This window comes from Cryptomeria japonica, chromosome 10 (assembly GCF_030272615.1).
Source record: "Cryptomeria japonica chromosome 10, Sugi_1.0, whole genome shotgun sequence".
NCBI lineage: Eukaryota > Viridiplantae > Streptophyta > Pinopsida > Cupressales > Cupressaceae > Cryptomeria > Cryptomeria japonica.
This window is the reverse complement of record NC_081414.1, coordinates 421,334,292-421,346,647: the sequence shown is the minus strand read 5'-3', so window position 1 is coordinate 421,346,647 and position 12,356 is coordinate 421,334,292. Positions and strand designations below refer to the sequence as shown.

Here is a 12,356-nt window from a genome sequence, read left to right as displayed (position 1 = left end):
TGAGATTCTTAATGAATTCAGAATTAGACATCAGTCCAACCAAGCTAATTACAGATTGTAAACTTTCAACAGATACATTACACAGACCATGCTAAATAAGTGGTTACTTTGAATGCAACCATACAATAAGATGGGTTTCATATATTGCAAGCTGGAGCATTTAAGGAATTATCAACTTGTTTGATCTGTTAAAAGTTGAAATCAACTAAAACAGATGCCAAATAATTCCACACATTCAAAGCTTTGCAACTAGGGGATATGAATTGCCCATGTAGAACTCGCCAATAAATTCTCATTATTATCCGGATAAAGAAATTTAACATTGACGAAATTTAAGATACAAGACATTAAAAATGGCAATAAATGATTGCAAGTTAATGAGCTTTGAGCATAAAAATATGGGAAACAGTAAATCCCACAAATAACTGTCAAATACAAACATTAAAATGGCCGCAAGAAATTGCCTTGCAATAACTGCCTCTAATGTGTGAGCTTGCTTTAAAATGAATTGATAACATCAACAAAGGGCAGGCTAAAAAATCAGCAGAAAGCAAAAAGCTTAATACCTCACAAAGAAATCCAAAAGAATTCCATGTAAATATATTAGCAACAGCAGCGTATGAATCCAAACCAGGATATACGCTTTATACATCATTCTCTACAAACATAAACCCAAAGGTAGCTATAGCTCTCAATATCAAGGTAGAGAACATTTTTGTTATCCCCAGGGCCAAAACAAAGTTACAAGCATAGTTGGAATCTGAAAGGTACAGCCTAAAACCTAAACTTCTATATATTTATCTTCAAGTGATTTACAGACTAACTAGTGACTGCATGAATAACCCCTTTCCAACTAGTTCTTCCTTACCAACGACCTTAAATGTCTCAAAGAGGATATGGAATTGAAGAATGGAAGAGAAATTTCCAATCGTGCACATTATGGTCCAAGCTTCAAACTCCTGGACCTTTTACAGAACACCCTACCTGTAACAAAGACAAGCTCAAGCTCACTGTTCAGAAAAGAGTAACGATACAATCCTGCATGTCATTAGACTTTGAAGAAGAGATGTTGAAAAAGTACCAAATGTTCCCTTCATTACTTCCACTTCCCTGACCAACAAATTAATAAATAATTACAGAAGATCAACTTCCGACAGTAGCTCTCTGGCTGAGAGAAGCATTGCTACCAGCTGGATGTGCTACAAGCACTGCTTCATTACTTACAGCTCTTGAAGCAGCAACTGCTTCCAAGCGTTTCCATGTCATTTCACGCATTTCTTGTACTCGTTTTGCCTTTGCTTCCTCCTCGTGAAACTTACCCTGGCATTCTTGAAATAGCTCTTCATCCATCTCCAGGAACATTTTTCTTACATTCAAAGTTAGATTGTGGACAGCCTGATTCCAATGGTTTGTAGTATTCCTTTCCAATGCAGGAAAAATTTGAGGCAGAATTGCATGCCTGTTTTGTGCAATCAAGCTAACAATATGATCATTGTTCCACAGAAATAAAGCCCGTTCAGCAACCTACAAGAGAAAGCCAAGGCAACAAATCAACAAAAAATGGCAACTTTTGAACTAAAAAATTCAACAGTTCAGCATACTGAATTTACAATCATCAGTAGAAAAAAAAATGACAAGAAAAGGCTGCACGATGATATTCAACATATGGATGTGGACATTACCTTCAACTGAATAGAATTAGTTCAGTTGTTAATTAAATTAAGACATTCCAAAAATAAAATAGTTGAACATGAAAACATGTTAAGAACACAGAAGAAAACCAAAAGAAACCAAGAATATTAATACAAGCCCAAGGATATGGGCATATCACATCAATGTAGTAATAATCAAATTTAATTAAACTAAACTAATAGCAGCCCCTGGTTGCCAGGGGAAATCCAGATGACTTCAAAACATATTGTTCAAAATACTAAGTGGGAATGCCTAGTGCATCTCCCAAAAAAAAAAACCCGCAAAGGAAGTCCAAGAAGGTTGGAAGAAACAAAAGTTCAGAGAGGCATCACGAAAAGCTCCAAAGAAAACCAGCATCCATGAAGGTGTGCTGTGCTGTCCTAACGGAGAAGCATTGTGAAAGTGTGATGAATAAGAATCAAGAATGAATGCCAGCTAAGAAAATCTATGGCAGACAAAAAAGACCCTCTGCATAATTTTTCAAGAAATGCTAGAAGCAGACAGATTTCCAGGCAAAATATATATACATGGGGTGTCAGAAATCAGATTACACTACAAATAGACTAGAATATTCCATCACCATTTTACTTAGACTTGTCTAATTTTTACCAAAACTTGAAACCAATCTTTGATTATTTTATTACAACCCAGGGACTGTAATGTGAAAAGGAAATCGATGTGGCAAATGATCAGTATAAATTATAAAGATTGCAAATAGACTAGAATATTCCATCACCATTTTACTTAGACTTGTCTAATTTTTACCAAAACTTGAAACCAATCTTTGATTATTTTATTACAACCCAGGGACTGTAATGTGAAAAGGAAATCGATGTGGCAAATGATCAGTATAAATTATAAAGATTGCCAAAAGTTTATTTCAAGCAATGAGAACATTAAAAAAAGATTTTAACTATTCGGAGCTTATATTGAATTTGTTAATAAAACCTACAATTTTAAGTAGAAGCATGAGAAAATAACTTTTATCAAAAAAATCAAAATCTCTCACTAGAGAAAAACTGAAAGATGTTCCCATTGAAGTCTTGAAGAAGAGATGGTATGTTTAAAACCTTCTGCCACAATTCTTGTACCATATATGTGTTTTCAATAAAGGAAACCTTTAAGGAGACTGAAAACTTGACGAGTACTTGTTAGGATTCTTTATAATTTCAAGAACAAACATAAAATGCTTGTCCTTAATACCATCATATAATGTGTTTCTCCATTTGATGTGACGTAAATCACTAAATGTGAAATATTATACCTTGAATCTTGTCACATCTTGTGATTCAGACACAATTATAACGAAAAATACTTATATCAATATCCACAAATGGCCAAGTAGATAAATGGTACTCAAATGTACGGCCAGTAACAGGATAAATATATCTAATAAATTAGTAAGAGTTATGAAAAGACAAACTAAGGGGCATTCCATATTCATGCCCAATTGGGTACAAACCAGGGTATACAAATCTGACCATTTATAAAAATGTTTGGATTTTTTGAATTCTCTCTCTCTACTGTAAGTCCACCTTTCTGGAGCATTCCATTCATAACTGTCATAGTAAACCACTCAGGATAACCACACATGGTATCTAAGGGTATCACGCAAACTTGCCCAATTCATATCCTAAGCCAGCCAGCTTGTCAATAATTATTTTTTAAACCACATAATATTTCACATTCCTCCATGGACCATTTATTTTCTGATTGTAATATTTGTTTGTCAGTATTGCTTCCATGACTACATTGACAGATTCACTTGTACAATTCATCCTCATTTCACCTCAATTCCCTCCTGTGAATTATATTTCCCATAGCCATGCCATTAACTTTTCACCATCCAATCTGCTACCATTGCCAATAAAAGGAAATCCAAATTCCTTTTCCCCTACACTCCAACATTGTCATACAGAGTTATGCCCATCGTTTAAATCACAACAATGAAAAAATCACTCAAATCACTCCATACCTTCCCATTTCTTGATAACCACTTCATCTAGAGCCATGCACTCAGGATAACCACATATGGTATCTAAGGATATCACGCAAACTTGCCCAATTCATATCCTAAGCCAGCCAGCTTGTCAATAATTATTTTTTAAACTACACATTATATTTCACATTCCTCCATGGACCATTTATTTTCTGATTGTAATATTTGTTTGTCATTATTGCTTCCATGACTACATTGACAGATTCACTTGTACAATTCATCCTCATTTCACCTCAATTCCCTCCTGTGAATTATATTTCCCGTAGCCATGTCATTAACCTTTCACCATCCAATCTGCTACCATTGCCAATAAAAGGAAATCCAAATTCCTTTTCCCCTACACTCCAACATTGTCATACAGAGTTATGCCTATCGTTTAAATCACAACAATGGAAAAATCACTCTATACCTTCCCATTTCTTGATAAGCACTTCATCTAGAGCCATGCTTCTTGTTAAATCAAGATGTTGGAATGACCACCTGAATCACTGTTAAATGAAAATGACTACGCCTGCTATCAAATTAACAGTCACCTGAATGGGTTCATTGTAATTGGCTAGCGCTTTCCACAATCCATGCTCTTTATAAGTGTCTGTGAATTAATTGTGTATGCTCTTGAATCAACATTTCCGATCACATTTAGTGATCCATCATCAGGGAGAGGAGAGTGAAGAATCAGATTACAGACAGCCTCAAAAGAGAAAGGGGGGAAGATGTGACAGGAGGACCAACGAGTGAGGAACAGCACAACCAATTGGCATCAAGTTAAGCATAGGAGCTAGTTTATGTGCATTCCAATTTGCACCTTCTTGCTCACAAAGATAATGGGTAAAAGGAGCAACGAAGCTGTAGGATGTAGACCTAAAGCAAACTGACTTGGATAATTCTGCTGTTGCACAATCTTCACTCATACTTTTGTTGCAAGTGGCAATGGGATTCCATGTATTTCTTCTTATCTACCTGTTATCAGTGCAGATGATGATGTTGATCTTAATGATGACCCTTACGATACTGATTATTGATTGTATTAGTCTAAAATGAACAAAGATTATTTATCATGGCATTCAAATTTGACAAATTGATATCAAATTAATAGTATTTCAAGTTTTAAAAATTAAAATTTGCAATGTTTACGGTGGTTTTATTTAGCATATGCATGATATATGGTATTATAAACTTAATTCTAATTTTCGGCTACAAGCATATATATTTATAATTTTAAATCTTTTTGTATGGATGTACCCAGAACATAACCAGACCCCCAAAACAAAATCTGTCATACCAATGTATCATATTCACATACCCATACCCAATTTCAAGTTGACAACTTTGCTATTTTGTAATCCTTCCATATGTAAAGACATACTCAAAACTCCTATTTACCACTTTTCAGTGAAGTTAAAATGTTTTCCCAAGCCCAAGAAGAAACCTAATCAAATCTGGAATTCAAGAAGTGGCCTAGTAATTTCAATGCTTCAACCATGGGAGGCATTTGTGCATTCACTGCAGTTTATGACAAATTTGATGCACCGGTTACAATTTCACCACCTAAGCAAAGCCACATTTTGCAAGAGTACAAAAATTACTTTTGTCTACCTTCTAACTTCAACTTTTCTGGTCGTACTCTTGTTTCTTGAGTTCAAATTATTGCTCACAAGATTGCAGATCTTTATTTTTATCACAATTTCATATACCATGGTCTATATGAAACACACCTCCCTCATTAGAGAGGCTTTTGCTCCCACGACATCTTAGCAAGATTTTGAGAGGAGAAGATCCCCCCACTTCATCCTCCTTTGAGGGTGGCATTTTTTCTTCGCTTTCCGCATAGTATTATTGGACACATGCTTCATCCAAATCTTATGGGTTTGCGGTGACTGATCTTCTTTTGATATGAGTGTGGAGCCCTCCAATGTATTTCATTAGCATATCCTCTTCTTCCAAGTCCATGCCTATAATAATTTATAAACCTTTTTCCCACATTTTCTAACAAGGATTTAATTATTTGAAACAATAATAACAAGTTAAATCATTAGGCTTATAATGCGGTGGAGGTTAATCACATGGCCTCAAACTCGCTTCAACAAAATCTTGTGGTGGCTGATCAACATGTACATGTTCCAACTCAACATACTAGTGTTCCTTTTGTGCGTCTTTTTGAACTCTTTGTTGAGGAATACCCTCCCTCTTCACCTTGTTCCATGGATTCGAATGTTAATATTACAAGGACTATTGTACAAAGGCAGAAGAAAGGTCTACCCAATTTTTTTTCCCAATCTCACACTAGAGTGAAGGGTTTAAAATTGAATAGGGCTGGGTCTAGCATCGTCTAGGTTGGACCATAGGGTTCTTTGTTGTAGCTGTGGTGGATGGTAGCTAAGCTGCTACTGTATCTCTCTCTATTTCATTTTGTTGGGTTTGGGTGGTGCCGTATCTCATGGTACTTGTTCCTTTTGCCTAATGGCCAATCTGTTGTACAAGGGTCCAGGCCCTTTGAAAACCTTATTTGACCAATATCAAAAACAAACTGAATCATTAAAATGTTATTCAAAAATTTGAATAGATGTGTAGTGTAACAATTCTTGGAAACTACTTTTGCCTCTCTTGGTGCCTAGTTTTGAAGGTGTAATGATCCGGGGTTAATTATGTAGCAAATATTAAGTAAAATCCTCAACAAATGTATAGTATTTGAGACAATTAAATTTTGAGTTTAAGTATTGTAATTAGAACTTACAAACACTATTTCGCATTTATTGATACCCTAGATTCAAATTGGGTTACAAATATTAAATAGGTTGCAAAATCTTTCTTACACTCAACAGAACTGTGAGACATTACAAACACTGCTATAGCAGCTTTGACAAACTACATATATGACACATATATCCACAACCACCTACATATCAGTCAAGCTCAACCCAATTAATAGCCACCAGTACCACCATGAAAGCTCTGATACAACCTCTATGTAAGATTGTGCTCTGCCCATAGGGGTTTTGACCTCTGATGAATGTGAGCAAAAGGGTTTTCATCCTCTGATTGTCTGTAAATCTAAGGGTTTTTGTCCTCAAAGCTGGGCATTCGAACACAAGGGTTCAAAATGGGGTTTCCAGTTAGGGTTTTTCTGTATTTTTCATAATAATGCCTCTATTCCAACTCTGAATCCTTAATACCCCAGAAAGAACGTTGAAGCCTACATTGAAGTCAACAAACATCAAAAAGTTATGCAAATGTGGACACCCATTCCTATCAAACATCATTTTCCCCCTAATCGTGCCCACATGTGCAGAGCTACACTTGAAAGGTATAGGAATGAAATAACAATGACCAGCAAGAGTTCGGTAATAATGGAGTTAAGTCATGTAGTTTCAAAACCCTACAACCACATTAATGGTAGCTAAGGCCATTTTCTCTAGTCTCGAAACTAGAAGTACAAATGTATCAATGCTCTAAATATTAAATAATGTTTCTGGGCAAAAGGAGCCCCTTACTAGAAGTTACAACATCAAAATTGTGCATTAATGGCACTCTATGACATGCTTGGAGGTAGGTGAGATGAACGGTGAGAAATGGTGGGAGTTTTGCATTTCAAAGGTTGGGATGATGAAGAACTCATACCATAAGGCAAACAAGTGAGGGGAAGTCCAAATGAGAAGTCTTGAAGAGACAAATAGTGGGAGATATAGAGAATTGGGGAAGACTCATATCTAGTAAGACATTTTAGGTAAGCTCACAGCACTAGCTTTGATAGGATATATTGCAAGAAGTCATTAGGTGTCAAAGATCAAGGGTGCACAAAGAGTACTCAAGTAAAGGGATGAGCAAAAGTCCGACTCCTATGAGATGTATGAGCTTATCAATGGGGTTCGACAGTTGAATGTGATGAGAAATTGGTACCCAAGGAGAAGTAGACTACAAGTGATGGGAAGTCCAAACAAGAAGTCCCAAAGAGACGAGTAGTGGGAGATGTCAAGAATTGGGGAAGATTCATACCTAGTATGGCATTTTAGGTAAGCTTGCAGCACTAGCTCCGATAGTATATGTCACAAGAAGTCATTAGGTGTCAAAGATCAAGGGTGCACAAAGAGTACTCAAGTAAAGGGATGACCAAGATTCTGACTCCTATGAGATGTATGAACTTATCGATGGAGTTCGAGAGTTGGCCATGACAAGAAATGGGTACCCAAGGAAAGGAACACTACAATTTTGACTTCAACAAGGTAATTCGACAAAAACATCAAGTTGGGAGTCGGAAGTCAAGGATGACATGAGAAGGGTTCCCAAGGAAGTGAAACTTCAACACTCCAACAAGGGATGAAAGAAAGGCACAACAAGATGGACAAGTTTAAAGGTCCAAAGTTGAAGGGACTTGGAAAAAATCAAACTTAGATAGAGATGCTAGTCAAGGAGCTCCAAAACTCTGATGACTGACAAACACTTAGAATATTGCACATGCCCCAACACTAAAAGGCTTTGAGGACCTTAGAAAGACACAAGCGGCAAGGAGAGGAAGAACATATAAACAAAAATTCAACCAAGAAAGATGCAAGAATTTGGAATTATGCATTTTGGTCCATAGGAAGATTTACAAAAAGGCAAAATGACAAAAGGCCCTTAAGCTAATGGTTGCATGTAAGAAATATCATTTAATAATCTTTTTGTGCCCAAGCCAGGAACCATCCAAGGTATACACCATATCGTTTGCTAGACGTACATCACATGCCCCTCCCCACTGCCTATCTTGCACTACCAACCAAGGAATTCTCATGCCAATCTTTCTAATTACAATGCTATTCAAACATATTCATTTTCTCATATAGCTTGCAAATAATCAACACACCTATTCAAAACAATATCCATTACACAATACTATTTTGCTTAAAACCAATATCTAATCTTCCTTTTTCAAGAAAACATCTTTTACAAGTTTAATAAATATTTTTAAAACTCGGTTAAAATGCCATAAAAATGCCGGTCTTCAAAACTTGGTCAGGTAATCCTACACATTTGCTCATCTACCAGTTTCAAAAACATCCACTTTATCCTTCGATCGTGCCTATGGGGTAGAAATTCTTTAGATAAATTCCTTGATTTCTTCTCAAGTGCCCACAATTGCCTTATTTTTCTTTTCAAAATTAATTGCATAGTTTTCCCACCATACAAAGGTGTCGCTTTCAATTTTGAGGCATACAAAATTAATTCTTTGTGCCTCATTAAATTTATGAACACAGAGATAAACTTCTAATTGATTTTTCCAACAATCCAACTTTTCCACATAACTTTCTCCATTAAAAGTCTTGATTTTCAATTTTAATTTCCACTTTAAATGGAATTGGTTCTTTTCCTTAGAATGGATCATCCACAAAATCTTCTTACCTTCTTCCCCTAAGCGAAATTTTTTATCTAAAGCTTTGACTCATTTTATCTTTTGTCATGTGCTCTTGTTGTTGGCCCAACCATTGTTGGTTTAATATCAATCCTTACATGTGGTTTTTCTAGTGCAGTTACCTATGCATTCAACTCCTCCATTTAAGATTTTTGTGCTCGCTATCATACACACACCCTTTAACAAATCCCGCATAGATCAAAAAGACTTGTACCAAACTAATAAATACATTCTCTAAATTAATAGAATTTAGGAATAACAAATTATGCTAACACACTTTGTTACCCGTATATTCAAATGACAATGTTAGAGAGAAGAAATTGTTGATCAAATTAAGAAATAACAAGCTACAACAAAAATGAATTTCACACAAAAGCTCAAGAATTTGCCCTATAAACCTTCAATGAGGGGGAAAACCAGCTTTTGATAGTGGCAAATGCCTAGTAACTAAATTAATGTAGTAACTTACCAAGTACAGAGAGTAGCTTGGATGCAAGTTGCCCCTTGCTCTTTTAATGGCATACACAATTGTCTCAACCTCTCAATACCCCTATAAACAATTGAATCTTCCTTTCTTTGGTCAATACAACTGTTTTTAAATACTCCCACGTGTAAAGACATACTTCTAATTCCTATTTAAAACTTTTTGGTAACGTTAAAATGTTTTCCTAGGCCCAAGGAGAAACCTCTTCAAATCAGTAAGTCAAAAAGTTGTCTATTCATTTCAAATCCCACTCTACTGCAACAATTATAAATTTGCCACTTCTGACAAAGAAGTTTGTGCTTCTGACAGGGCACATTTACACATTCACTCTAATCTAGACAAGTTGGCAACAACAGATATGCTTTCACCTCCTATGCAAACCAGCAATTTTTTTTAGCACAAAAAATCTGTCTGTCTTCAGAATTCAATTTTCCTATCATATAAGTGTTTCCTGAGTTCAATTTACTATTCACAAGATTACAATCTATGTTTTTATTACAATTTAACATTTCATACTCATGATCCATAAAGATCATGCAAGACAAGGATTTTTTTCCTTTTTTCATGCAAGATAAGGATTTTTATTTTATTTTTTAGTGGGCCAGGGATGGGAGGGGGTCAAGGACAAGAAAGATGTATAGATCAGGAATTAAACTTGAAAAAACTTGCAATTAATCCTGAGAATCACAACTCGCCACATATTCCTTATTGTTTACCAAGTTTTTATAAAAATGGTTCTGAAAAAAAAATTATACATACCTATCTTGTTTTGGCTAGTGTGAACAAATCTGCTTTAGGTTAAGAGTAAAAGTATTTTAATTTTTCTTTTAGTTTCCTTTGGATAGAATTGTTTTAGAAGTTAAATTGTAAACCATAATGATGGTTTTTCATTTGATTGTTCCCTAATGAGGGTTTCGGTAAAAGGGCACAAGGCTCTTTTAAAGTATTCCCTAATGAGGGTTTCAGTAAAAGAACAAAACTCTTTTAAATTATTCCCTAATGAGGATTTCAGTAAAATGGTAGGTCACGATTCACATGACAAACCCCTTTCATGTATGTGAAGAACCCCTACTATTTGAGGGCCTACTATTTGGTTTTTATGCAATCCCTCTTTCGTAAAAATAAAGCAGTTTTGCCCGTTAAGGGGCCTGGCTGGGTTAATCCAGTTTTCAAAGAGCAGATGGAAGTTGTTTGGGAGAAACCAACAGAGGGATGGTGGAAATTTAATTTTGATGGAGCTTCTAAAGGGAACCCTGGACCGTCAGGAGATGGTTTCATTGTTCGTGATTGGAAAGGGGATGTTTTGGCTTTGGGAGTGAAAAAATTGGAGTATGGAACAAATAATGTAGCTGAAGCTCTAGCAGCATTAACGGCTGTTAAAATTGGTAAGAAGTTAGGGGCCCGGAAAATTCATCTAGAAGCCGACTTCCTCATAATCATTCAGGCGATAATTAAAGGGAGAATTGAAGCATGGCACCTTCAAAATCTAATTGTGAAAATATTGGAGGAATTAGCAGCCTTTGAAGATTTCCGTATCAGTCATGTTAGACGCTCTGGGAATATGGAGGCCGACACTTTATGAAAATGGGCATTATCCTTTGGTGAGGTTGGCAAACTAAGAATTGAAGACTTTAGGCAACTATCTTTTGAGGAGTAAATTTGGGGTTATGTGAAGCTTTTGAACTTTTCATTCTCTGAACGCAAATAATGCTCTGTCCCGCAATGTGATGTGAAGATGGGCGGCGGAGAGCAGAGGACATCCTGCATTAGTGACCATTTTTGTAGGGGCAGTTAAACTTAAATGTAGCTTGTCCTCCTTTTTTGATGCCTCAACTTTCTGTTTTCGTGTTGGAGAAGCCTCTGAGACTTCGGCGAAGGGTGGTGACACTATGGATGTAGAGAAACTATGGAGGCAAACTTCACCTTAACGACAAACAAGCAACTCTGCCCTTTCTTTGGGGAGGTGTCGGATAGGAGATTGAGGGGTATGTTTCTGTTCAATGATGAAAGACTGGTGAAGTGTGTGCAACTGATTCTGGGCAAGGTTTTTGGGTTTGTAAGGCATAGATACAGAACAAATATGGATGTTTTCTCCTTAATCATGGCTTGGGGTTTGGAATTGGGTGAGTCGGAATGTACGGTGAGGTGGGTAGTGGAGGCAATTGTCCACAGAGATTTTTTGGTTGGCTTGGACAAATTTCTTGAATGGGCTAAACCGGGTGAAGGCTTTGATGTCCAAGAGGGTGTTGCAAATGATGAGCACAAACGTGGGGGGAAATACACTCCTTTCATTCGCTGGGCGGAGGGGCTTTGCAGAGAACACCGCAGAGCGGAAGCAAGGCATGGCTGGGAGGCTTTGAAAGTTTTGATAATGGAGTTGGAAGCAGTGATTGAGCAGGCGAAGGCAGAAGCAGAGGGTGAGGGTAGCAGGGTGCTTCGTCCGCGAAAGAGGAAGGCGGCAGATGTGCAAACGGGTGGTGCGGAACCGGGGAGCTCGCTTGGAGACAGTTAATGAATTTGCCTATTCTGCATTTGAATTTAAAGTCTTTTTGTTGTTTTATCATGCATTTTGGGGGTGTACCCTTCCTCTGTTTCAAATGTAATTAATTGGGTAGAGCAGGTTGATGATTTTTTGATTAACAGTATGTTAAAATGCAAACCATGTTCAAGCGAATTTTTGACAAAGCTCGATAAATCTGTACTGGGGTGGGGCTGGGATTTCTTGGATTTTGGTTTAAAACTGAAACAGACGGATCTGGTAGGGTGGTTAGCGGGTTGCTCGTGTTCTTTTCTGC

The 12,356-nt window shown here is 36.7% G+C and overlaps 1 protein-coding gene across 1 annotated transcript in view; it reads right to left on the bottom strand.

The window, feature by feature from the left end:
- Nucleotides 1–578: 578 nt before the first annotated feature.
- The window catches only part of LOC131034121 (serine/threonine protein phosphatase 2A 59 kDa regulatory subunit B' gamma isoform), a 40,949-nt gene continuing 29,171 nt past the window's right edge, over nucleotides 579–12,356 (bottom strand). The window contains exon 2 of the mRNA XM_057965511.2: nucleotides 579–1,524. Within this exon, the coding sequence (XP_057821494.1) occupies nucleotides 1,144–1,524 (381 nt within the window). The 3' untranslated portion in view covers nucleotides 579–1,143. The remainder of the gene's footprint in view (nucleotides 1,525–12,356) is intronic.